The sequence below is a fragment of the Peromyscus eremicus genome, chromosome 23 (assembly GCF_949786415.1).
Source record: "Peromyscus eremicus chromosome 23, PerEre_H2_v1, whole genome shotgun sequence".
Lineage (NCBI taxonomy): Eukaryota > Metazoa > Chordata > Mammalia > Rodentia > Cricetidae > Peromyscus > Peromyscus eremicus.
Window position 1 is genome coordinate 37967289 of NC_081438.1, and position 27924 is coordinate 37995212.

Genomic DNA, 27924 nt, shown 5'->3' on the forward strand with positions numbered 1-27924 from the left:
TGCGCAACATTTACTGAGCATGTTGTGAGCAAAGACTGTCCCTGTCCTCAAGAAGACCTGTGGGGGGAACAAATAGAATCTTGGGCTGGAAAGATGGTTAAGAGCACTGACTGCTTTTGCAGAGGACCTGGGTTCAGTCCTAGCACCCACATGACAGCTCACAAGCATCTGTAACTCCAGTTCCCCGGGAGGGGGGGGCACAGCGCCCTCTTCTGGACTCTGTGGGCACTGCGTGCATGTGGTGCAGAGACATACTGTGCAAGCATTCATACACATAAAAATAAATTAAATGTTTAAAAAAATCCAGTGGAAAATGCTAGATGAAATTCCTTTAAAATTTTTTTTTATTATTTATTTATGTTTATGAGTGCTTTATCTGCATGTACAACTTTATGCCAGAAGAGGGCATCAGATCCCACTACAGATGGTTGTGAGCCACTATGTGGGTGCTGGGAGTTGAACTCAGGAACTCTGGAAGAGCAGGCAGTGCTCTTAACCACTGAGCCATCTCTCCAGCCCCTAGATGGAATCCTTGTTTATACAAAGGGCTGTGGAAGCCCTGCAGAGATTGAGGGATGGGTGATAAATGTCAAGAACCCTGGCTGCACTGGGAAAGCAGTGTTTTGGCTGACACATGGCAGTTTTAATGAAACAGGAGAGGAAGGACAGATGAACTTCATAGACCATTAAAGCTGTAACTTAATGTAAAAAGGAGACACGGTGTTTGGGGGTCGAGGGTGGAAATAAGCGTGGATGTAATGTGGTGTGACATGGGATGGGGCAGGATCAGGCTGTGGTCACATGCTTGTCTAATTATTTTCCTATGAGCAACAGCTGCTGAAGGATTCTAGCTGGAAAAGAAAAGATCTGTGTTTTAGAAGCATCCTTCTCAGCACAGTGTGGAGCCTGAGCTAGAGGAAGTAAGAACAGTGAGAGGTGGGAAAGCCAGCCCGGGGTTGTGGGCCATGCCAGCCTTCTACCCAGCCAGGGAGCGAGAGCAGGCTGCAAGGTCTGACTGACCTTATACACAGTGAGCTGCCTGCTCAGTTTTAAAATTTAAGATAGTTTTCTTTATAATATGAATTTGTACTCACTCCCCATAACATAAAAACCAAGCTTGTCACTGAATTAAAACATTAGGAAAAGTGAAAAATGCGTATTTTAAAAAGTGCTTCTCTTCAAGGATTTTTGCATCCATCAATAGAGCCTTGATAGGATCTTCCAGTGTCAGTCAAGTATAGAAAGAATTATTAATGCCTGGAACATTATTTTCATATCAGTGATTATTCAGCATAAAAGTTCTTCATTATGTCTTCAAAATCCCTGAGCAGTCAGAAGCCCACTGTGCAGATGGACTGGGGTTGGGACTCCTTGGTTTCCACATGAGAGGCTGGAGCATGTCAGTTAGATTATTGCTTCAAGTCTTATTGCAGTTTCCCAGGCCCTCCTCTGCGCTCCACTTTCTCTGGTCAAAGGAGAGGTGAGGAGGCGCTGGGGCTGGTCTTTGCAGTATTGAAGAACACAGGGTGATAGGTGGCCCCAGAAACAGCAGAGCCAGGCGCTGCCTCACAGCTCGCTCCGTTTAGGAAAAAGGACCTTTTGACACAGATTGCGAATGAAATACTGGTTGTGGGGGGTGTGTTCTTCTGGCGTCCTGGATATGACCTGTGCATTACTGCCGAATGTCGTCAGTCTGAAGAGTGCTCATGGGGCTCTTCCGGGACGAACATTGTGTAGCTTCCCTCTTCCCAGCCAATGAACTTGACAGCCCTACAAAATCAAACAAGCATTGGGAAGGGGTTAAAAGGTCCATAAGTAACCAAGCTTCTGTCCTTTCCAGCCATACCTGGCTTTTAATAAATCATACAAGTTCTGTGTAACAGGCATATCCCGGCATTTTGAACTTCACTGACTCATTATGTATATTGTTCTAAAATTAATCAAATAAATGAGTTTTTTCTCTCTCCTACACTAAGATACTATTCTTAAGAGTCCCTATAAAATGCCTTCCATACATCTGTGACCAAACGCCATTCCCCCTTAGTTCTCAATGGCCAATGACACTTTCATTCTAAGGTCTCAAATTATTGACGGGTGTATTCGTGACCAACAATTCTAGCAAAGCATCCTCCAAGGCAAATGTCAAGAATCTGTGTCATTTTGCACACAGAGTCAGAAGATTCATTTAACCCATATGCCCTTTGATAAAATGATGAGATACCTACCATAGACTGATGGCTGGGAGGATGAGGAGGCCGGCAGACAGCAGAAAAATGAAGCCAGGGTACCAAGCGACAGTGGCTGAATAAATACCGTTGAAAGCCGAGGTCGAGGCGACTCCACTCAGTGTTTCTAGGAAAGCTATGCAAGCGAACAACGCACCTGGGGTGTGGAGGGAGGAAGAAAAGGAAAAAGGCGGAATTACAAAACATCAGTCGAAAGAGAAACGAGAATTGTTCCTTGAAAAGAGTCCTGGAGCTGGTTGGTGGTGGCGCACGCCTTTAATCCCAGCACTCGGGAGGCAGAGGCAGGCGGATCTCTATGAGTTCAAGGCCAGCCTAGTCTACAAAGTGAGTTCCAGGACAGCCAGGGTTACACACAGAGAAACCCCGGGGTTTGATCCCCCCAGCACAGCACGAAACAGGTGTGGTGATACACACTTGTATTCCCAACACTCAGGAGGCAAAGACAGGAGAATCAGAAATTCAAGGTCATTCTTAGCTTGAGAGCCTGTCTCAAACAACAACAAAACCCTGAGAAGTAACCAACCCATTTTGCAGATGAAGAATCTGAAGCGAGGTGCTCCCTGTGGACTTGATGGGAGAGATGTTGAAGACCCCAAATAGCTAAGCTCCAATGTCTACAGCGGAAAGCTGAATCTTTTGGAGACTGCAGTGTCTCCTCCCATGGCCTCAATTCCAGCTGTCCCATTAGACCGAAATCTAACTATGGACAGGAACTTCTGTGTGGACATTTATGTGTCTCCTTCTGACCGAGCCACACCTCTGTCAATTCCACGCACACAGCTGTTCTGCTTGCTCTGATGTCCTCAGGGCCCGGTTGTCCTGGTGCATGGCAGCCATTTAACAAGCACGTCAAATGAATGAGTGAAGTTTAACTCAGGACTCGATACCCATCAATCACCCGGTAGCATGTACTGCCTTCATGATTTACGGTGATGCAAGGATTCAGTTTAACTGGCTTCCCTACTTGCTTAGTTACAATATTTTATTTGTGTTCCTCGCTATGCCCAAGAATAGTACTACGGTACACAAAACCGACTGGACATTGCTGGTTCTGGTGGCTAGGGGACCCATCCGTTCCCTAAGATAAATAGGTTGGGCTGGGTGCCATCTGTCTCACACAACATGCTGTTGTGGAAGAGTGTTAGCTTGTTCTCGACTTCCCTGGGCAACCCAACATGTTAAGTAGATATAAAGATAAGCTGGATTAAATGCACCTGAATGAGTGTACTTTCTAGACTCAAAAAAAAAAAAAAAAAAAAAAAAAAAAGCAACTCAAATCTCCAGCCTGTTTTATTGTGTCCCTATTTATACTCAGCATGAGTTTGTGAGCCGTGCCAAAGCAAGACAGCTAGTCCAGGACACGAGATTGTTAAAAACACAGGCAGTTTCAGAAACATTACCGAAGTGCTATTTTCTCTCCCTTCTAGTTATTCAAGCATGTGCTCTCCTACTGAGCTATGCCCCAGCCTCTGAACTGTCAGAGTTGAGCTAGCAGAGAGTGAGTGGCGCCTGGTGGCTCCGTGGTGTGTCCCGTCTCCCGTGATTACTCTAAAGTGCATCATATTTTCATAAAGTAAGTATTTAGAAAAAAATAATGAGAATATATTGAAGTATGAAAATGTGGCCACTATGTAAAGTACCTCTGAGTTCAGAGGTAGGAACAAGATAAGTATTATTTTCAGATTTATTTTATGTGTATGAGCATTGGCCTGCAGGTTATGGATGTGCACCGTGTGCATGCCTGGTGCTCATGGAGGCCAGAAGAAGGTACTAGATCCCTGGCACTGGAGTTACAGATGGTTGTGAGTCACGATGTGGAGGTGAGAACAGAACTCAGGTCCTCTGCAAGAGCAGTCAGTGCTCTCTAGCACGGAACCATCTCGCGCCCATTAGCTACATCGTTTTTCTTTTGTTGCTGTTCCATTGGTATCCCATCAAAGAAACATTGAAGCCAGGGCGAAGGTCTGTTTCTCCATGGCACCCTTTCAGAGTCTTCTATTCTTAAGTGCTCTTGAGATAGCCATTATGACAGTTTATGAACGACTTGGAGAGGACACAGCTTCCATTTACGAGTGGCCAAGAACCCGTAATAAGATTTTAAGACTGACTGAAGTATGCAGTTTTCCTCAGCATTGACCAGACTCACGCAAATACAAGTGCACTATTAGAAGCGATTCATAAACACTCATGTAAGGACATCGGCACAAGGCTAAAATATGAGACAGGAAAGTACCGGAGTCTGATGATATCTGCAGGCTGCTGAGGGAGCCTGGCACCATATGCCAATATCTAGTAGCGGCTGTTCTTAGCTACTCCCTGTGGTGATTCTTTGCTGCACCTCCGGAGCTCTGGTCTCCCCTGTTCTCATCTGTATTTGGGGGTCCCTTGCTGGCCACCTTGCGGAGCACTTGGTCAAAGGAACCGAACAGAGCTAGGTTATGATGTATCTTTTCTGCCTGTGTGGGCCACCTCTCTGGCTGCCTCCATACTGCCCGTTCCTCTGCATTACCTTCCATGGAATCCCCTAGGCTCTGTGTTTCCAGCATGGCCTCAGATTCAGGTCCAGAAGAAAGCCTTTCTGGGATCCAGTGCAAGAATGTAACTGAAGGTCCCTATCACCTTCTAAGCACAGATGGCCCCCTGTGTCTGCTGACGACCCACCAAACCGACAGTTAGGCACCAAATACGCACAGACTTTTTTTTTCCTTATCATTATTCCCTAAACAACACAATAAAATGACTGTTTACAAAATCTATCTCATGTTAGGTATTATGGGTCATCTAGAGAGGTTAAAGTTTAGGGGTTACGTGTAAATGATATGCAAATACTATCCAGTTTAAACCTGTTTTAATTATTTTCATGCATTTTTTTTGTTTAGTGTGCAAAATAATGAGTTTGACTGAAAATTTCACACATATGCCACTGTAACCTGTTCAGAATATTGGTGTCTGTGAGGGGCTCTGGAACCTTCCCCGTCAGACATAAAGTGACAGCTGCATTTAGATGTTGTAAATACAGCTAACAAACGGCTAGGGATTAGTGTGATGTGTCTCTATACTGAGGAAGACCAGATGGAAACACAGAATTCCCAGGCTTTTTAAGAGTTCCATCTAGAAACTGGACAACAGTGGGGGTGTCCCCAGCCTGCGACCCACACCATTTGCCTTCCCCTTGCTGTCTGCCTCAGAAGGGGTCCTTCACACCTGGGTGTGCACACCTGGGTGCTGTCCAACTCCAAGGTCAGAACGGACCTGCCTATGAAGTCACCCATTGGAGCCCTCTTTGGTGGAAAGGGAGCACATGGGGTCTGGGCGTGGTCCGCGGAAGAGGATCATTCAAGCACTCGGTAGACATGAACCAGAGTGGCCCAGCTAGCCAGGAGTGCTAGCTAGTAGGTTCGCAGTGGAGAGAGAGCCCTTGACCCTGAGGTCTCCTTTCTTCTTCTGGCCGAGACAAGGCCAGAGAAGCCCTCTAAATCAGGACCTCTAAGCAGGGCCCCCTCTGCCTGAATGTAAAGCTTTCCTACCAAAGCTTAGCACTTCCTTCAAAAGGAGACCCTGGCAGAAAGGGGGTTATAGGCGCCTCAGAAGCTGCCAGCATCGAGTGTACAGACTGAAGTCGGAACATCTGTCATAGTCTCTAGAGTCAACTCACCTTGTTCAGTCGAGTGGACCATCTTTGACAGCATGGACCTCAGGACAGAGAGCGGCATGAAGGTGAAAAAGAATGGGATCCTGACTGTGAGATGAACAGAAGACCCGATAAGTAGTCAAATCAGGGTAAGTCAGGATGCTGTCCTGTCTAAACATCCTTTCCTATGAGCGGCCCGACTCACTAGCTGAAGATCCAGCTACCCGTAGTTTTGCCTAGCAAATGAACAGACTACTGACTGGCCATTTGGAGCTTGCTTTATTCTAGCATTCTGGTTTGGGTCCTACAAATACTATTCATGAATGTTTTGGTCCAGATGAAACCCATTTGCCTATTTTCCTAAGGATGTAATAATTTATTTATCAAGTTTTGACTTCTAATTAGCTTTTACCTGTTTAAGAAATATTTATTATTTTTATTTTTGTTAGTTGTGTGTGTGTCCATGTATGTGTGTGTGTCCCATGTATATGTGTATGCCCATGGGGGCCAGAAGAGGGCGCTAGATCCCCTGAACCTGGAGTTAAGATGGTTGTGAGCCAGGGAACTGAACTCTGCTCCTCTGTAAGGGCAGTACCTGCTCTTAACCGCTGAGCCATCTCTCCAATTCCTTTTATACGGTTTTTGTTCTTTGGCCTTTACATTCTTGGGGCTCTTATTTCCTACTGTAAGGATTCCTTTACAGGTAAACTGGCTCTTTATCGTCTTGTTGGTTCATTTTTTTGACTGGAAACTTCATGAACACAATTGCTTTTGTTCTTAAATTATGATGTATATGTGATTTGTATCATGATATATACATATGATAAATACATATTGAATGTATATATATATGTGTGTGTGTGTGTGTATATATATATATATATATATATATATATATATATATATATATATATGAGAAACAGGGTCTCACTATCACTATGCAGCCCTGGCTAACCTGTAACTCCCTTTGTAAACCAAGCAGGCCTCAAACTCACAGAGATTCCCTTGCCTCTGCCTCCCAGATGCTGGGATTAAAGGCGTGAGCCACTATCACCAGATTTAAGTCATGCTTCTTAATAGAATCATTTTTAGTCATACTATAAAATAATGGCATTTGCTTTTGCAAATAGTGCATTTACAGTTTCCAGAGTATTTGCATGTTGACTTAATGTGTCTCGTGGAACAGGGATGTGGCTCCTGCTGTCTAAAAGGCACTGTGCAAAGTGCTTCCTAGTTCTCCAAGACTCGTTATAAAACCTGAATGAAGCTTTCCAGTGTGTGTTACACAAGGAGAAAATGAAGGGTTCAGAGGAATGAACTCGCCAAGGTCACCCAGTGGGAGAGGTGGAAATCAAGCCTGATTCTGATTCTTCAAATTGTGTCTCCAGTCAGTGGCGACAGCTTAATACCTACCTCCATGGTAGGAACAGCTGACTTGGACCAAAAATCCACATCACAGTTTTGTCTCCTGTTCCAACACAGCCTTCTAAGGAACACTCATTTCAGTAAAAGCTACACTCAAGAACTGAGTCACACCAAAAATGTCCCTCAACATATTTTTGGCAAATACGCAAATTTGGAAAATCGTGATGATTCCATCTGGCATTTTAATTACTGACTTCTGGCAAGCTGGCTGTTTGCTTAAAATTGAAATAGAATGGGTTCATAGAGAGCTTTATGTTAAGTGTAATCCCCTCCTCCCACTTCATAAACACAAAATAAACATATTTGTAAACTCACCTAAAAACATCATGAGAGTGGTCCTCGTGAAAGCAGCTAGGATCATGCCCACCATGGTGGTAAGGATGCCAATAAAGGTGATGTGAAGATCCTTCAAGCAGTAGGAAAAAAGCCATATGCCGAGGAAACTACTCAAAAAGGAGAGACTGCTCAAAGCTGAACCGTAGCCTATATAAACCTCATCCCAGCAGAGCGGAGAGCCCAGCTCATAAAGCGTAAAAATCGGGAAAATGCCAATTACCACAAAAAAATAAATGACAATGGTAAAAATCAGCAGACAGAGCAAAGATCGTCGCTTACTGGAGCCATTTTTAAAAAGCAGGTAAGTCCGGTAAAACAGATCCTTGAGGCTTTCCCTACAGGACATAGTGACAATCTGGGATGAAGACTCCCTTATGGGATCACTGAGGAACAATGCGACGTAGGTCAGGTTGACCGTAAGAACTACGGCAGTGATGAAATAGGACCACACAAAACCCAGTTCTTGGATAAAATAGCCAGATAACAGACCCGTTAGCCCAGTAACGACTCCAAACATAAAATCCAGGATGGCTATTCGAATGATTTTCTGCTTGTATTCTTTACACTGATCCACAATGTAGGCAACGCAAGCGCCCCAAAAAGTGGTGTAATTCCCGAAGAGGGCACCAATGAAGGTGGACGCCATCAGAAGCTGGAGTGGAAGCTTGAAGTAGGACAGCACACACAGCCAAATGTTGGTTCCTAGAGAGCCAAGAGAGGACAGAACCATGGGGAGTTTCCGTCCATGGTTGTCGCTGCTGGACAAAAGCAGGAAGGTAGACACCAGACCAGGAATTAACCCACTCATTTCCACCTGCAGGTTGAAGAGAGATGCCTTTTTCTGAACTTCCTGCAAGGACAAAGACAAAGTGTTTACAGATACAATGACGACCATAAAAAAAGATGGTAGTGTATGATTCTTTGATATTGCCGCTGGTGGTGAATGGGCGGCCTCGGGTATGTGGGGGGACAATACCAATTAAGTTTTCATGCCATTCATATAGCATATGTCAGAAGGTTACATACCCAGACTTAGTCATGATATCTACACACCACTCATGGTAGAGACTCAAAGGTATAAGAAAAAAATGCAAAAAAGGCATGCATCAGTGTATCTGTTTATACAGAGGACATGTGCAGGTCAGACTCTGGTGCTAGCAATAGAACGCTAGTTTTCCTCCCCTACCCCACGAACTATCTGCACTGATTCCAGTTCTACAGCCTGGGTGATGATCCTTGCTGTGACGGGTCTTCCTGCCTGGACTACAGGGGGGAGCAAACAGTTCACATACATTTGCTTGGTAGATTCTAAAAAGGCAGAGCTCAGCTCCCTTTTAATCTTTGTGTCCACAGACAGACTAGTGAGAAAAGATTCCTCCACTGACTAAAGAAGTAGTAAGATAGATGCAGTGGAAGAGTCTTGGATTGCTCCAGACAGCTGCCGTCTGTGGACTGAGCATGGAATGATGGTGGACAAGAGGGCACACACGTGGGGAGCTGTGACAGTCCTTACAGCAACCATTTGATGGGAAGAACTCGGGGCTGGTTAAAGATACCTGTGGGGCTGGAGATGTGGTGCAGTGGCTAGGAGCCCTGGCTGCCCTTGCAGAGGACCCAGGTTTGGTCCCATCACCCACGTGGTGACTCACAACTGTCTGTAACTCCAGTTCTAGGGGATCTAATGACTTCTTCTGGCCTCCACAGGCACCAGGCATGCACATGGCGCACATACATACATGCAGGCAAAACACCCATACACATAAAAAATAATTTAAAAATTCTTTGAAAGACAGACTGTGTTTGCCATGTCTCACTATTGTCCAATTCATGCACAGTTTTTTACAACGGGACAGGCCATGTGTTGAGAGCAAAAGACCCATGTTGTCAGAAAGCAGTCCAATAATTGATGAGCCATAAAAAAATGTAGCTGGGAGGTGGCAGCTCATGCCTTTAATACCAACATTTGGGAGGCAGAGGCAAGTGGATCTCTGAGTTCAAGGCTAGCCTGGTCTATAGAGCAAGTTCTAGGACAGCCAGGGCTACACAGAGAAACCCTGTCTAAAAAAACCAAGAAAAAAAAAACTTTTCTGCCCCAATATAACCTAACCCAGAGGGAGCAAGAGCTCCGTCTTGTCACCCTCGGTGTGACTATCTCTGAGGACAGTACGGGGCACAGGCAGGCTCTTGGTGGGCACCGAACAAACGCATGGCTAAAGAAGATAAGGCCTCTGCCACTTGCTGGCCATAGAAGATATTTTCAAATTATTGTGTCTGTTGCTGCTGCTTCTGATGGGAGGGAATGAAGGCTTACTTTGCAGGCTGTTGGGAGGGTGACATTTGAAGGCATATGAGTTGCCCGGCACCAGCCCCGGGGCCTTGTTCAGCTCTCAGTCCTGCCTGTTTATGCGCACATCTTTGTGTACTTACGGTAGCCATCACGTAACTATTTCCTGAGTAAATAAATAACAAAGTCATCTTCTCAAACAGATTTTCCTAGTAGGGTTTCTGCTTTATATCGGTCCACCCGTGTCTGTCTCCCGCTGGCTTCTGCTATTCCTCACCCAGTCCTTCATAGCTACATCCTCCTCTGCAGTCTACGGTAACAAAGTCATAACAGGGATGTAAGACACAAGCTAAGGGTTGGAGGGATGGCTCAGTGGTTAGAGCACCGGCTGCTCTTTCAGAGGACCCAGGTTCAGCTCCCAGCACCCACACGGTGGCTCACAAGTATCTGTAACTACAGTCTCAGGGAATCTGATGCTCTCTTCCGGTCTCTGAGGGCACTGCATGTGTGTGGTACACAGACGTACATGCGGGCAAAACATTCATACACTTAAAAGAGACAGCTTTTTTAAAAATTGCAGGACAGACTCCTGTTACCAATTTACTTCTTGAGAAGTGATCACGTGACAAGAAAATGGTGTAGTGAGTTGTTAGAAGACCCCTTCTTCCTCAACAGTCAAAAAGCGCAGCTAGAATCCCCCACTACTTCACTTCTTAGCCAAAGGCACCCACCACTGTATAAGGTCCCCATGGAGATAAACCCCACTGACAAAGTACAGAGGTGACCCCTCTAGTCACAATGCTCTGAGAACTTGGAACTTTGAAAAAGTAGATTAAGATAAAAATAAAGTTTTGTTTTGAGACAAAGTCTCGCTAGGTAGCCCAGGCTGGCCACTAGCTTACAGCTATCCTCTAGTCTCAGCAATATTACGTGTGTGTGTGTGTGTGTGTGTGTGTGTGTATGTTAATAAAAAGAGTTGGAAAATAAGACTTTCATTAAAGTATATATTTTCAAATACCAAATATAGGTGAGAGAGTGTAGTTTATTCTTTAATTTTTTTTTAAAGATTTTTTTTATTTTTATTTTTTTATTATGTATACAGCATATATGGCAGCAAGCCAGAAGAGGGCACCAGATCTCATTACAGATGGTTGTGAGCCACCATGTGGGTGCTGGGAATTGAACTCAGGACCTCTGGAAGAACAATCAGTGCTCTTAACCACTGAGCCATCTCTCCAGCCCTATTCTTTAATTTTTAATATGTTGAGACAAGGTATCCTTATGTATCTTGAGTTGGTCTTGAACTTGTAACCCTTCTGCTTCTCTCTCCCAAGTGCTGAGATTACAGATGTTCACTACAATAAGGCTTATTATGACTTATTTTGTGGTGACAAAGACTGAACCCGAGGCTTTTCGAATGTCAGGTAAGCTATCTGTCATTAAGTTATATCCTCAGCCCTTGGATTATTGAGACAGGATGACTCACTATGTTTCCTAGGTTGGCTTTGAACTCATGATCTTCCCGCCTCTGCCCCCTAGATGCTAGAATTACAGACCATGTGCCACCATTCCAAGTTTCGTTACATTTCTTCTCTCCACACCCTGAAATGTAAAACAGCATCTTACACGCTTGCACACAGGCACACGTGGGTGTGTTTGTTCTTGGGATGTGTCATAGTCAGCTTCAGTCGTCCACTTGACAGACTGGAGTCAGGTTGGAGGAGGGAACCTCAGCTGAGGAATTACCTCCATCAGGTTGGCCTGTGCCCAGGACTGTAGGAGGTGCCATCCCTGGGCAGCCAGTCTAGGTCGCGTAAGGAAGGCAGATGAGTAAGCTATGGGTGCCTCCGTGGTCTCTTCTTCAGTTCCTGCCTCCAGGTTCTGCCTCAGTTTCCCTAGATGATGGGCTCTAACCTGTAAGCCAGATAAACCCTCTCCTCTTCCAAGTTGCTTTTTGGTCAATTTTTTTTGTTTGTTTTTTCCTTCCAGACAGGCTTTCTCTGTGTAGCCCTGGCTGTCCAGGAATTCACTCTGTAGACCAGGCTGGCCTTAAACTTACTGAGATCCACCTGCCTCTGCCTCCCGAGTGCTGGGATTATAGATGTGCACCACGACCGCCCGGCTTTGGTTAGTGTTTTATCACAGCAACAGAGACACAGACTCGGACAAGAAGGACAAACAAATATGGCCTAGCAGTACAAGGCTCCCTGTCGTAACGCACAATCTTATTTTACACTCGATGGACAGTTGGGGCTAGGTGGTGAGAAAGAAATTTTGTTTTTCTAGTCCTCCCAAAGGGCTCGCTCTTTACTTTTAGGGTGACAGGACACAAACCCCTAACTCCCCCTCATTTGGAAATCGAGGGGCCAAGCTCACACAACAGAGCTGGCTGCTGGAGAAGGAAGCTCTGAGCAGGGGACAAGGCTCTCAGATTCAGAGGGAGGAGGATGTTCTCTGAGGCCATACAAGGGCAGCATCCGGAAAGCGTCCAGAAGGACGTGATCTAGGCAAAAGTGATGCTGTCAGCCCCTTCTTGTCTGGTCCTATCCCAGCTGTGCACAGCAGGGTAGGGCTAAGTATGGTGGCTCTAGTTCCCTACTCCTCAGAAAAGCACCAAAAATCTCGGGGCACCAACTTTGGGGGACAAGACCTGGAATAAGGACAGTCTCTTGAATATCAGTCCAATTGAAAACAAAACAAAAAAGGAAAAGAAAAGAAAAAAAAAACAATCAAATTGAAAGCTTGGGGCTGGAGAGATGGCTCAGAGGTTAAGAACACTGGCTATTCTTCCAGAGGTCCTGAGTTCAATTCCCAGCACCCATATGGTGGCTCACAACCATCTGTAATGAGATCTGGCTCCCTCTTCTGGCCTGCAGGGATACATGCAAATAGAACACTGTATACATAATAAGTAAATAAATCTTTAAAAAAAAAAATGAAAGCTTGGCTAAAATCTAAATGAGACCACAATTCTCTAGGCAGTGTGTATGGGGGATGGGGGTAAGGGACTGGTCAGTAACCAGGTCTGGCTAACACTGTACTTTCCCCCAGGCTCCTCCCACTGCATCAAGGGACTTGCTCCTGTCAGCTGGGGAGGAGTGAAGGAAATCCCTGACTCAAACATAGAAATGACAAGTCCCCAGGACTTTCTCACTCCTCGGAGAGATAGATTGTTACACTTTTTTTTTTTTAGAGCTGAGGAATCCAACTTGGACATCACAGCATCATAGTCATGTGATCTTGGTTTCTTCCATCCATCTATCTATCCTTCCTTCCACTGTATCATTGTTGTTGTTGCTACCTTGAGACTGGGTAGCTGAGGCTGGCCTTGAACTCACAACCCTCCTCCCCCAGCCTCGTCAATATTGTGATTACAGGCCTGAGGAGACACTCTGTGGAGGGCAGTAAACCATTCGGTGAGGGCCCTACCCTTCTCTTTATGACTGTGCAGACCCTATGGCCGGTCAGAAATGCTCTGTTCCAAGAAAATCCTCCCACAGCACGAGGAAGCAAGGACAGGGTTGGCCAAGCAACTGGACCTTGTCCAGTCCGGCTTCAACCTGATACCTTGGGGCAGCTGGGGTGGCTTCAGGCTTCCCCTTGGGCCCTCGGCCATGTCCCCACCTCAGACTCATTTGCCTGCACAGAGACCCTCAGATCCCAGAAGCAGCTCGGCGCCCTCAACCTCCTCTCCTCTGTGACTGTGAGAGCAGCCCACTCTGTTATTTCCACAAAATAATCCCCAAGGAGAGCAGACCTGAGCTTGTAAATGTGGCACTGTAGGAAAGCCTCCGATGATGTCACCTCCCACACTCTGGACAAAGACTGCCTCAGGCCCCAACAGAGTGATGACATAGCTCTGTCAGACGCATACAGAACTGAGGCAGGCCCCATAATGTCGAGCTAGCCAAAGTGAGCACAACCCAGTCCAGATGTGGGCACGTGACTCAACACTTATCTCTGTCACCCCCTCCTGACCTCAACAAATGCTGCCCCACCCCCATGGGTGACAAAGGTCCAATTTTTCAGACTTTTGTTTTGTTCTCAAGAGACCAACGAAGGGTGGATGCGGGTTGTAGTGAGATTTCCTAAGGAGAAAAGAGCTGGTCCCACACGGGCGGATTAAAGGTGTTAGGAGGAACCATTAACTGAAATGGGAACTGAGAGAAGGCCCTTGATTTGAGCTGCTTTAAGGGGGGGGGGGGGAGGTTGGAAGGGGGGACGGTTGTCACACCCTGGAGAGCCTCGGGTTTCCATTTCCTGTTGACTACAGGATGGGAGGTTTTAATTCCTTACCTCCCGGAATGCAAAGATCGGGTCGCTTTTGTTTTGCGCGCATTCAGAGACATTGCTACCGGAAGCATAGGTGTAGTTACCGGTTTCTTCCCAGATCCTCCGGTACACGTACTGCGCTGTCAGCGGCATGGTCAGGGCCATAGCAAACGCGTTTAGGAGAACGGCGGGCTCGATGAATGATATCTTCATATTGCTCAGGTGGGCAGGTGGAGTCTGTTTGTTAGAGGGAGGGAGGGGAACAGGGGAGAGAACTCATCAGTTGATTCCTTATCCCAGAGGCTAAACTCTCAAAGATGGGGAAGTTGGAACAGTGTGTCATAAACATGAGTAAGCAAAGAGAGAGTTCCACATTTCTGAGAGAGTGCCCTCGCCGGGAGAGGGTCCCCCGTAGCTCTCCAGGGAGCGGACTGAGCTTTCTCAGGACTAAGTTCTCCCCGGGCTCTGCTTACTCAGTGCTCACAGCGCTGCGCCGAATTATAGCACGGGCTGGTTCCCAGGAGGTAAACAATGAAGTTCCCCGGGAACCCGAAGGTTACGCAAATGTCGTTCTCTGACTGCGGTGAAGGGCCTTGCAGAAAGCAGCTCCCGATCGGAAGGGGAGTTTCTGTTTTCGTTTTCTAAACTCACCCCACGGTTCCGGTCTTCCTGCCTGGCTAGGCGCAGGTAGGACCGTTTTCAGGACTGGGTTCTCAGTCCTGAAAAGCCCCGGCTTTCCAGCGCGGCTCCCTAGCTGGGGACAGCGAGGTGGAGCTGGGCGCAACAGGGGGACGTCCTTGGAACGGGACACTGGAGCCCTGTTTGAAGGCAAAGCGAGATAAGCGCACCTCCTGGTCTCTAGTGGCCCCGGACTCAGTCCCGGCTGCTCCCCACGCCGCCGCAGTCTCGATCTTTGGGCCCTGGTAGTGACTCGGCAGTCGAGCATCATCACAGGAGCCGGGAGATAGAGATCTTCGGCCCGAGCTGTCACCCTTCCCTAGCTCGCTTGTGATTGGGTCCCGCGGCCGGCGCCCCCGCAGGGGTTGGTCTAGCGCAGCGTCACTCTCTCGCGCCCGCCCCCGGAGGCCCGAACAGCGGGGCAAATTTGGTGACCCCGCAGCTCCGTGCTGGTTCTGCCAAGTGTTTCTGGGTAGAACCTGAAGAGCGAGTCGCCTTGGCAGCTGGATCGAGAGTTCGAGAACAGCCGGGACTACATAGCGAGACTCCTGTTCAAAGCAAGAATACATATTTATATGTGTGTGTGTGTGTGCATGTATATATATGTATATACATATAGTATATATAATTTTATTTTATAAATATTATTTTATAAAGAAGTAAACTATATAAAATTAAATGAAACACCAAAAAGTGGTTGTAAATGTCACACTCTAGGGTTGCTAGGGTTGCAGTTCACTGTAGCATATGGATGGACCCAGCAAGCATCTGCCAAAACAACGCAAGAGAGAAGAAAGGATTTCCCAGGAAGGACACAAGGAAAGAGTTCCTAGTGGGGAGGTGTTAGCTGTGGAAATTTTAAAGAAATATTTACTACAATTTTATGTAAATATTTATTTTGTTTTATGTGTATGTGCACCCTGTGTGGAGATCCGAAGAAAATGCTAGATCCTCCTGGAATTGGAGTTACAGGCAGATGTGAGCAGCTGTGTGGGTGCTGGGAAGTGAACCTAGGTCCTGTGGAAGAGCAATAAGTGCTCTTAATCAGTGAGCCATCCCGCCAGTCACCCCTCCACCAGTGGAGGGGATTTTAAAATCTCTCGGATGTCCGTTCTTCCTCTGTTGAGAGGATATAGTAAGTCTCACAAAGCACACACGGCAACCTCGGAGACAGTGGGGAAGCAGACAGCGACCTCCAATACACACAGCTGGAGCCCATCGGGGGTTACTTCCTGAGGAAGAGGAGCAAACAGATGAGAACCAAAAGTTCCGTGGTTTGGGGACCTATGAAAAAAAGGAAGGCCTTAGGTTGGAGTGGTTGTGTCAGGAAGTGGGGACAACCCTACGACCAAGTGTCTTAAGCTTATCTAGAAGTCAGGGTCAGATGTGGGCCAAAGCCATGATTGATAAAGGAGTAGTCGTCAGGGATATGGGTCGTTTTTGTAGTCGAGGCGTTGAACCTGGGTCCTCTGCAACACCAGTACATGCTCTGAACCACTGAGCCATCTCTCTAGCCCCAGACATGACAGTTTAAGATGGCAGCACAGTGGATTAAATGGTAGATCTGGGACACCTTCAGGGTGGGAAGGGCTGCTGAGAAGAGCTGACTGAGAAGGAAAGGTTGTTCTGTACGGGAGAGATGCAATCTGATGGCCCCAGAAACTTTGAGGAAGTGACTCCTACAGTAGTACTTTTGACAGTTTCATGGCACTGTACAATCTTCACATGCCCAATCCAGCTCAGTCTTATTTTCTACAGAGCTGGGTTGATTTACAACCTCTGGTTAATGATCTTAATAAGGAGCGACATGTTCAATTCAGAGGCTTATCTTTTCAGATAAGAATCAAGGAGGCCAAGACCGTGCTCTGAGATCTACTACCCTGGGACGGCAGCCATCTCCCAAGCATGTCCACCTTGATCCTGGGAAACTTCAGCTGTTCTCACTCAGACACAGGCTGATGGAACCATCCTCTGAATGCTGCCGCAAGGGGAGAGCGGAGGGGACTTGATGCAGCCGATACCAGCTCTAAAAGGTTTACTCCAGAGGGGACACAAATGGCTCACATGCCATTTGGCTAGAACAGGTCACAGGGCCACGTGGAGAAGTGTGATCCCATCAGGTGATCCGGAGGAGCAGGGGGAGAAATGAGGCAACTAGCTCTGATGTCATCTATGTCCCAGGCCTTAGTTCTCATCGAAATCAATAGGCAGGAAAAGGCATGCATCTCATGGGGCCGAACTAACATCCGCTCTCTATGATGTTCTGCTACCCCCCATTGTCTCCATGAAGAAGAAAGCCAGACTGTCATATGGTCATGGAGACTCCAGTGACCGTGGTTATATCAGCCTTTCCCTTTTCTTCCAAATACTATTAAGCACGTGAGTACATATATTAAAGGAGCCTTCGTGGACTGTTGATTGGATGATGTCGCTGTCCTGGGCATGGTGGTGAACCCAAAGTCAGAATGCCAGAGTCAAACAGCAAAGGGCTTTTCCTTTACTTGTTAAGAAAAGATGGAAACAGGGGCTGGAGAGATGGCTCAGTGGTTAAGAGCACTGACTGCTCTTCCAGAGGTCCTGAGTTCAATTCCCAGCAACCACATGGTGGCTCACAACCAGTTGTAATGGGATCTGGTGCCCTCATCTGGCATGCAGGGACACATGCAGGCAGAATACTGTATACATAATAAATAAATCTTTAAAAAAAAAAAAGATGGAAACAGTTGAAAAGAGTAACTGGAAGTCCATGGAAACCACTGAGAGTCTTCAGCCCCACACAGTCGCTGCTCCTCACAGGCTCAGGCTTCCTTCCTTCAGAGTCAGAAGGAGAAAAGAAGGGCTGGGTATCCAGGAAGAAGTAATACTGCCTGCTCATCAGGTGTATGTCCCTGGTAGTGCTTTCTAAAATGTGGATGAATGTGGCCAGCCAGGAGGATCACAAGTTCAAGACCAGCCTGGGCTTCAGCTTTGTCTCAAAACAATTTAACAAACAAATAAATGCATGCATAAATATGTAAAGTGGACCAACAGGTGTAATCTTCCTAAGGGTAATTTTGAAATTTTATCTCTAGTTCACTGACCTAGAAATTTTAATATAAGTGAGTGTGCTGTTAATTGTCATCAATTAGTGACATTTAAGGTCAGTGTCCATATTTGGATTTCTCCGTTCCGACAGATGGGGTCTTACTTACCATGACTATTTTAATATGTCAGATTCATGAGAAAAGATGTGGACTAAAGGGTTGACAAGATGGCTCTGTGGGTGAAGGCTCTTGCTGCCAAGCCTAATGATCTGAGTTTAAACCCTCGAGTCCACATGGTGGAAGGAGGGACCTGACTCCTATTACTTCTTCTCTAACAGGTGCTGCGGCGTGTCTACACCCCCTCACCCCCAACCAAATAGAAACAAATTAAATGCAAATAAATAATTCAACAGCAGCAAAAAAAAAAAAAAAAAAAAAGTGGGCTGAATATTACAAAGGCTCTATCCACGTTAAGAACAGAAGGGACGGTGTCATGCTGTCTCTCACCATAGGGGAGTGTGGAGTCCTCCCCTCATGCATGAGTAGACACACAAAGCACAGGAGAGCCTATGCTGCGTGGTTCTCAGCCTGTGGGTCGTGACCCCCTTGGGTTGAACGACCCTTTCACAGGGGTTGCCTAAGACCATCCTGCATATCAGATATTTACATTATGATTAATAACAGTAGCAAGAATACAGTTATGAAGAAGCAACAAAATCATTTGATGGTTGCGGGGGGGGGGTCCCCACAACCTGAGGAACTGTATATTAAAGGGTCACAGCGCTAGGAAGGTTGAGAACCACTGCTCTAAAGAGAAATAGCAAACAAACCGTGGTCACTACCAGCTTTTGTTTTCAAAAAGAACGTGGCTTTTCATTTCTGATCAAATTGACTAAGATATGATGAGTATACGTCAGTCACACCAGGCCTTACATGGACACAGAGCTGATAACAGTGCAATATGACTCTCTCCTGAGCACAAGTTGTAGACAGGAAACGTAATAGGAACATATGATTCTGTCAATGATTTGCCTAAAGACACCCGAGTTTATCTAGTTTAGTTAAGAAATTTGTAACTTCCCGTCTTTGATCTCCATTGCCTGGGAACTGAGGAACAGATTCTGTTTAAATTCCAGGACTAGACCCCGCCCCTTTTTTGCTGCAGGGGGTGGGGGGAGTGGGGGTGGGGGGGACCCTTTCCAGTTTCCTCTGAAAGCTTGCTTCCTACACTAAGCGGTTCCACCCACTCCCACAGTCTTGCCTGTGACACGCTGACCACATCCCTCTCCTCAAAACCACCTTCTTCGCCTACACCCAACGCGCAGACCTTCCATTGCTAGACTGAGCATTCCCGTATCCAAAAGGATGCAGACATGAAGCGCTTCTGACTTCAGGGGTTGGGAGGTGTATTTAGAAATACTATTTACATAGAGTTTCCTGGCCAAACATTCCTAATGTGAAAAATCTTAAAATGGGAAATATTCTAATCTGGGGCATGCTGATGCTCAAAAGATTTGGGTTTTGGAACATTTCAGATTTTCAGATTAGGGGTACTCAACAGAATCCGCCGGGGAATCAGAAATCAGGACTTCCCACTGATAAGGATATTAGTTATTACTTCTGCAGGACCTGCATGGTTCTAAGGAAGCTTCATGTCAGGAACGCACAGTCTCCACCCTGGAGCAGAAATGCAGGTGCTGGTGGTGCTGGTGGTGGGCGGGGCCAGCCTAGCATGGGGGTTGGGGGAGGGCAGAAGGGGAGTGTCAGGAAGGAGCAGAGTGAGGAGGCCGCACACACCTCTGGAGCACCCTGCGGCCCTTAAGAGAAAGAAATGAGCCGGGTGGTGGTGGTGGTGGTGGTGGCACGCCTTTAATCCCAGCACTCGGGAGGCAGAGCCAGGCGGATCTCTGTGAGTTCGATGCCAGCCTGGGCTACCAAGTGAGTTCCAGGAAAGGTGCAAAGCTACACAGAGAAACCCTGTCTAAAACAAAATAAAACAAAACAAAACAAAACAAAACAAAAAAAACCAAGAGAGAGAGAGGAAGAGAGAAATGAGACTAGTATCCAGGAACCAGAGGTGTCCCACTTTGAGGGCGTTGATTCTTGAGAACCACATGGCTGAGAGGTGGACTTCCTGTTCTCTGTTTCTGCTTCCCCAGAGTGAAGGGAGGAGGCTAGAAGCTGAGACCAGCAGCCTGAGCTCTCTGTAATCAGGACTGCGACTTTTGGACCTAGTAAGTCCCGCTCACCGGGGGTGAGGAGGGTGAGGTTTACCTCTCAAGGATGGGAGCCCTCAGAGATTGAATGTATGGCCTCCAAGGCAGGAGAGAAGCTCTAATTGGTTTGTGTGTACAGTGAATTCATTGTGACCTATTGCCCACCACAGCAGGGTAAATGGACAGGAGGCCCCCAGAAGAGGCTTTGCTTCATGGTGGGTTTTCCATACTGTTTAGGGTTGAATCTAAGCCTTTCTTGATCGGTTACATGTAACACTGTTTTGGGTGACTTACAGAGAACAACATGGCCACTGTTCTAAGAGAGTATTTTGTCCCTGAAGGCCCTGGTCTAATCTTTAATGGGTTTACCTGAGGAAGGGGATTTAAGGTTAGCAGACTGAGCTAAAGTCCTGTGTGTGTGTGTGTGTGTGTGTGTGTGTGTGTGTGTGTGTGTGTGTGTCCCTCCCTCCCTCCTTTCCTTCCTTCCTTCCTTCCTTCCTTCCTTCCTTCCTTCCTTCCTTCCTTCCTTTAATCAAGACAGGGTTTCCCTGTGTAGCCCTGGCTGTCCTAGAACTCACTCTGTAGACCAGGCTGGCCTCGAACTCAAGAGATCTGCCTGCCTCTGCCTCCCAAGTAATGGGATTAAAGGTGTACGCCATCACATCCAGCTTCTCATACAACCCAGAACCACCTGTCCCGAGATGGCACTGCCCACAGTGAGCAGGGCCCTCCCATATCAGTCACCAATCAAGAAAGCGCCTGACGGGCTTGCCCACAGGCTAGCTTGATTGGAGGCATTTTCCCAATTGAGGTTCACTCTTCCCAGACGATCCTGAAATGAACCAAGTCAGTGACGAGTGCAGGCCCGATCCCCACAGACATTCATTACACACGCCTTTGGAGACAGTTTCTAGCAGATGAACATGCGGATGACATACTCCCACCTAACCCTCGTCCTAGGTGTTAGCCCTAATGTCACCTTAGAGAAACTGGCTCTGACCATCTCATGCTGTTTTCTAGCATGACAGTGACCTGTTTATTTTCCTTCGACACATCACATTCTACGTGTTTGATTTATTTGTTTATCTCCTTTGGTCACTGTAGCTGCGGGAGGATGCATGCTCCAGGAACACAGAGCCATGGCTACTGGAGCATGACTACATTCACGTCTAGAATAGTGGCTGGCCACAGCAAATCTCCATCAAATGAATGAAATAAGGTGGTTTTGTTTCATACCCACAGATCACACAGTTATACATTAAATATACCCATGAGGACTATCTGATATGTTAATTTTTCTGATGTCTGGATTTTTCTGAGACACTGAGTTTATGACAGCATTCCTTGCTATATTATTGGAACAAGGATGGACCAGAACTATATTTCGTATATGGTATAATCATAATAAGAGAAAATATTGTCATAAACGAGTCTATAATGCGAAGCCCCAAGCTAACTGCAGTTCTAACTGAAATTTTATTCTCCCTCAGGAAAGAGGAAAACTGTTCAGCCTCATTCATAATCAAACACACACTCAATTAGGACGATTAACAAACATGTCATCTTTTGCCTTCCAAATGGGCAAGTATTTATTTTTTAAGATAAAATTCATTTGGCTAGATTAGGTGAGATGAATACACTGTTGTACATCACTAGTAAAAAAATCTCAGTTTAGGGTTTGGAGAGAAGGCTCAGTGGTTAAGAGCACTGGCTGTCCTTCCAGAGGACCTAGGTTAGGTTCCCAGTACCCACAGGGTGGCTTGCAACTGTCTATGATTGCAGTTCCAGGGTTTGACACCCTCTTCTGACCTCTGAGGACTCCTATATGCACATGGTACACAGAAAACACTCAAAGACATTCACATACAAATAAAATATACTACATAGACATTTAAACAAAATTTAAAATCCTCAAATTAGAAAATATTTTCTAGAAAAACAACGTAACAAACTTCACTGAAATTATTATACGTTGTCTATCTGGCAAATCCTGCTGAAGAAATGTTATGAATTTGCAAACCCACATAAGCTAATTGGATTAATGTTATATATTGTGAAGTTGATTACTTTGAAAACACCTAAATGCAATCAATTATGAATTAGAAATATATATTTATACATGTTTATACAAAATAGTGGTAGAATAGTATTACATATAGTTTTATGTTTAGAAAGGTCATTTATTTTCACAAAGTGTTTAATTACAGGGAAAAAAAATCCATGTTATGATAGTAAGTTGAGAAAACCAGTCAACTAAAAGCATACACTATATCCCCAATTTGCTAGAATAAGTAAGTATACATGTGAATGTATAGAAAAGTCCATAAAGTTGGGCTGGAGAGATGGCTCAGCAGTTAAGAGCACTTGTTGCTCTTGCAGAGGACCTGAGTTCGGTTCTTAGCATCCATAAGGAGGCTCACAGCCATCTGTAACTCCAGTTCCTGTAGATCCAATGCCTTCTTCCGGCTCCATAGGTACAGGCACAAATGTGTACACCCACCCACATACATACATACTCACACATACACATCAAATAAAATAAAAAAAAGAAAAAATCTTAAAAATAGAGAAGCCCGTAGAGTAACATAAAAATGTTAATAGCAGTGACCTCTGAGTAGATTGCTTTTTTTTTTATTTTCCTATTAAATAGACAATGTAATGTTCTATGTCTTGTGTGTGTTATACCCAGATCATGACCTCAAAGAGACCACTGAAGACCATGGATGTCCAGAATGCAACAGCAAGGTTTATTCTGTAGATACAAGTCTAGACAGGGAACTCATTCCTACACCCAATACAGTGAGGCAGGGAGGAGTTGCTCTTTCTTTGTGAGGCTAGCTATTTAAAGGCAAAAACCACAAGCCCTTCAGGGCGGTTGGGGGTTTGGCACGGGTGCAACTCGGATTGGTTTATTTTTATTATTGTTCTCTTTTAATTGGGTGAGGTTATGTAACCTGTGGATTTACTGGTTGGGGGTTACAATTATCATTTTGGGGGCAGTCCAGCACAAGTCCCAGGCTTTGTCCTTGAGTTGCCATGGGGGCTGGCTGGCCTAGCACGTACTGACCTTGGGGGCTGGCTCAGTGGTCCAGGCTCTGTCCTTGACTCATGCACATAACTCTAAGTTGGTGAGGGGTCCCAGACAGTAAACATCTGGTTGAACTTTGAGCAGTCAGAGTACGTGCAGAAAGGGAGCTACTGCAAGGACTATGTCTTTTGTTCATGGCCCTCCCTCCCAGAGACTGCTTGCTCAGTCTCAGGAAACTGAAATTGAGGCCTGATCTCTGAGAGAAGACTGACAGCCAGTTACGGTCCTTTCAGTATGCTTACATGTAGTCAGAAAAAAGTTTAATGAAAAAGGGGACCGGAGATGGTTCAGTGATTAAGAGCACTTGCTGTCCTTGAAGAGGCCCCAGGTTGATTCAGAGCACCCAGGGGATCCGATGTCCCCGTCTGGACTCTGTAGTCACCAAACATGCTTGTGGTGCACAGACATCTGTGCAGGCAAATCCCCCATACCCATAACATAAAATAAAAGTTTAATGAAGAAGAAATGGACATAAATAATAACCACATACAGTGCCTTCATATTCATTAAAAGGTTTTACTAACAAAACAAAATAAAAAAAGCCACACCTGGGTGGACCAAGGTGGGAAATCGCCAGCTACAGCCGTAAGGTTGAATCAGTAACCATCTGGTAATGCCACAGAGAGCTGAGGTAAGTCAGGATGGATGCTTGGCAACTGTGAGTCCCTTACTGTTGAGAGATTGGAAAATACACCAGAAGGAGGAACTAAGGTGATCTTTTGAACTGTTGGATCAATGTGTTTAAAGCCAGGCACACAGAAACTCTCAGCCATCCTAATCCTGTGACCCTTTAATACAGTTCCTTGTATCGTGGTGACCCCGCCCCCAACCATAATTATTTTCATTGCTATGTCATCATTGTAATTTTGCTACTGCTATGAATTGTAATGTAAATATCTGTTTGTCTATGGTCTTAGGCGCCCCGTGTGAAAGGGTTGTTGGATCACAAAGGGGTCGTGACCCACAGGTTGAGAATGTTTCTGTTCTATCCAATCCCCTAGACTTTGCCTGTAAGAAGACTCAAGCTCCTGTTTCTCCTCGCTGGGCGAGGAGGAATCAATCTCCTGTACTGACATCAGAAAGCCCGCTGTAGGGTGCTGTTCAGAACCCAGGCTCCAGGTTCACTGTCTAGACACGTCTGTCCCAGTGAGAGCCTGCAAAGTACAAATCGGTCAACCGGTACAAAACAAAAGTAACAACATGGAGACACATGGAAGTTAGGCGTGTATCAGGTTGTGTTAAAAGTTGAAGGTGGGTCAGGGGTAGTGGCTCTTGCCTTTAATCCCAGCCTTCAGGAGGCAGAGGGAGAGGCTGTCCGATTTCTGTGAGTTCCAGCCCAGCGTGGTCTACGCAATGGGTTCCAAAGTTCAAGGTGATTCCAAAAAAAGAGTTGGGTTCCAAATCCTGGTCTTTGTACACTCTCAAGCTACTGCCACCAGCGGCGGCTTGCATCAGTACTCAGGTTTTACTACATGTGTCCCTGGCCATAGCACTTCCCCAGAGTTAGGGAAATAGGGCAGCCTTGTCACTCCAGCTCTCACGAGGACAGCCCCACCCTAGGGTGCTTTCAAATGACCCACTTTTACCAACATGAAAGGGAGATAGCATCGGGTAGAGATAGGTTCATAACATCAATCATGCATGTATGTAAAATGCCCAAAGGGCAGCCCCACCCACTCCCAGGTGCCCAGAGTCATTCTAAAATCTGGAACCGCGGTGCAGGCTCAGGAGCGGCTTTGGAAAGATGAGGCTCCCGGATGGCAGCACCTTGAAGTTCCCTGTGACCCTGTATTGGGCGGCAGCCTGTTCCTGGCCCTCTGTGTGCTGTGTCTCGGAGTGACTCTCATCTGTTACCTGTGTGGTGACGACCTGTCCTGGCAGGTGCATGTCCCCAAGCTGCTGCAGGGCGCCACCAGCGCACAGCCCTCCCAGGAGCTCCAGCCTACACCTCCTTCCAGCACCTCCTTGCATCGGCGCCAGGATCCCGGCCCCTTGGGCAACCTGACTTTGGTCCAAGTGTCTCCCATAGCGTGGCCTGCTTGTCCCGAGGAGTCCCCGCTGCTCCTTGGTTCCATGTGGATTGACTTTAACATACAAGACAGGAAGATGGGCAGCTGACACCCCACCCCCACGCCCGAGGACTGAGTCTCTCCTCACAAGGTGACCGACCACCCTCATCTCATTCTGCAACAGAGAGGAGCATCTCAAATACTGGCTGTATTATTTACGTCCAGTCTTGCAGCACTAGCAGCTTGGCTATGGTGTTGACGTCATCAACAGGGCCGGAGACAGCATGGTCAATCATGCTAAGCTCCTCATTGTGGGCTTTTGGGAGGCCTTCAAGGAACATGACTACCACTGCTTCGTGTTCAGCGATGTGGACCTCATTTCTCCCAGCCTCAGCACGTTTCTGTGGGGATGGACAAGTTTGGGTTCAGCCTGCCTTATCAGCACCATTTTGGAGGCATCTCTGTAGTTGGAATTTTCTTTGGGCTGCCAACCAGCTCCCAAATAAAGACACTGAGACATTATTAATTATGAACGCTCAGCCTTAGCTTGGACTTGACCCACTAGCTCTTTTAACTTAATTTAACCTGTTTCTGTTTATCTACATTTTGCCTTGGGGATTTTGACCTTTCTCTCATTCCGTATGTCCTGCTTTCCTCTTCCTCTGTGTCTGGCCCCTGGCACCTCCCTGTTGTCCATTTCTTTCTTCCTGGAGCCTAAATTCCTCCTCCTACTTACTCTCCCTGTGGGAAATTCTGCCTATACCCCCCTCCCTTGCTATTGGCCATTTAGTTTTTTATTAGACCAATCAGGTACCTTAGGCAGCCAAAGTGAAACACCAACACATTCTTACATAATTAAACAAATGCAACATGTCTTTGCATAGTTAAACACTCCGAAACACTGCTCTCATCAAACAGCAGTTTCTCTCCATCAGCAGATTCCCTAATAACTATTGGGGCTGGGGAGGAAAAGATGATGACATTTTTAGCAGATCAGTTGACTGAGGCATGCTCACATCTTGCCTGAGTAATGTGATCGGGAGGTGTCGTATGATCCGACACAAAATCAACCACATAAACAAACCCTATCCTGAGAGGTTTGATAGACTCGCACACACAACTCAGACAGTGTCCTTTGGTGGTTATAATTCACTTATTTACCAGGTATTGTATAAACAAAAGTACCTACTGTATTCAGGAATCACAGTGGACATGGGGACACCCAGCACACGGAACCGAAAGATGCTTCAGACCCTCTGCTGCTGTGCCCCTTGCTGTCCTGGTAAGCCGCCTCGTCATGCAGACCCTGTGCAGAAGGCCTGGATGGACGGAACGCTTTGCCCATAACGTGGCTCAGGATTGGATGTTTGACAGTGAAAAAACTGTCAGCCTTTGGGGTTTCTTGGTCAAGCCCACAGTGTTACCCAGTGTGGTGACCATGGAGAACATAGAGGCTGCTAAATTGAGAAATGGGCAAGAATTCATGAGTGAGGTCATGTCTGCATGAGAAGTTGGAGAATGTTGCTGAATTCCAATTGGCAGGATTTAAAAGCAAATATTTTTGTTTTAACAGAAAACCACCAAATTTTAAGCAGTCTCATGATCTGTCCTTCTTCCATTGGAATGTGAATATAATCACGTGTGTGTGTGTGTGTGTGTGTGTGTGTGTGTGTGTGTGTGTGTGGTGTTCTCTCAGCAGAAAGATTTAAAAACTTGAACCTGGCCGGGCGGTGGTGGCGCACGCCTTTAATCCCAGCACTTGGGAGGCAGAGCCAGGCGGATCTCTGTGAGTTCGAGGCTAGCCTGGGCTACCAAGTGAGTTCCAGGAAAGGCGCAAAGCTACACAAAGAAACCCTGTCTCGAAAAACCAAAAAAAAAAAAACCAAAAATAAAAAAAAAACAAAAAAAAAAAATTGAACCTGGAGAAGAGGGAGGGGAAACTGTAATCAGGATATATTTTGTGAGAAAATAATCTATTTTCAAGAAAAGGAAAAAATGTCTTTAAAAGTTTGGAGTATTTTTTTGTTGTTTGTTAGAATATTTTGGCTTTTCAAGACAGCATTTCTCTGTGTAGCTCTGGTTATCCTGGAACTCACTCTGTAGACCAGGCTGGTCTCGAACTCAGAGAGATCCACCTGTCTCTACCTCCCGAGTGCTGGGATTAAAGGTGTGTGCCACCAATGCCCGGCAAGTTCTTGGTGTTTTAAAGAACAAATTGAGTTTTAAACATGTTATAGCTTGAGTTTGTGTTAATCCAAATCAGTGCTGTGTCATAATAATTTATCTGTCTGGCCATAATATATCAACTTGAATGTCCTTTGTATTTAATTGTGGTATTTTAAATAATGGTAGAGGACTGAGTATTTCTTAGGGGAAAAAAATGAACATAAGCTGTGTTGGCCACAAAGAAACCTCTGATAGGCCAAGTTTTTTTTGTTTTTTGTTTTTTTGTTTGTTTGTTTTTTTGTTTTTCGAGACAGGGTTTCTCTGTGTAGCTTTGCGCCTCTCCTGGAACTCACTTGGTAGCCTAGGCTGGCCTCGAACTCACAGAGATCCGCCTGGCTCTGCCTCCCAAGTGCTGGGATTAAAGGCGTGCGCCACCACCGCCCGGCCTAGGCCAAGTTTTATGAGAAGCAAAATTGCCTTCTGGTCCTTGAGGAGGGCAAGACCTCCTGGTGAATATTCTCCTCAGCAGACCTCTGGGGCAGGAACTAGG

The 27924-nt window shown here is 46.2% G+C and overlaps 1 protein-coding gene and 1 pseudogene across 1 annotated transcript; one reads left to right on the forward strand and one right to left on the reverse strand.

Moving 5' to 3' along the window:
* Positions 1-829: 829 nt before the first annotated feature.
* On the reverse strand, positions 830-15158 carry Slc46a3 (solute carrier family 46 member 3). Its single transcript, XM_059249552.1, has 6 exons — positions 15043-15158; positions 14219-14431; positions 7618-8488; positions 5902-5985; positions 2226-2382; positions 830-1770 (listed from the first exon to the last, which is right to left on the reverse strand). The coding sequence occupies exons 2-6, from the start codon at positions 14405-14407 to the stop codon at positions 1689-1691; spliced, it is 1383 nt and encodes a 460-aa protein (XP_059105535.1). The 5' UTR covers positions 14408-14431; positions 15043-15158; the 3' UTR covers positions 830-1688.
* A 9682-nt stretch (positions 15159-24840) lies between these two features.
* LOC131897948 (beta-1,4-galactosyltransferase 1-like) lies at positions 24841-26555 on the forward strand (annotated as a pseudogene).
* The last annotated feature ends 1369 nt before the right edge of the window (positions 26556-27924 follow it).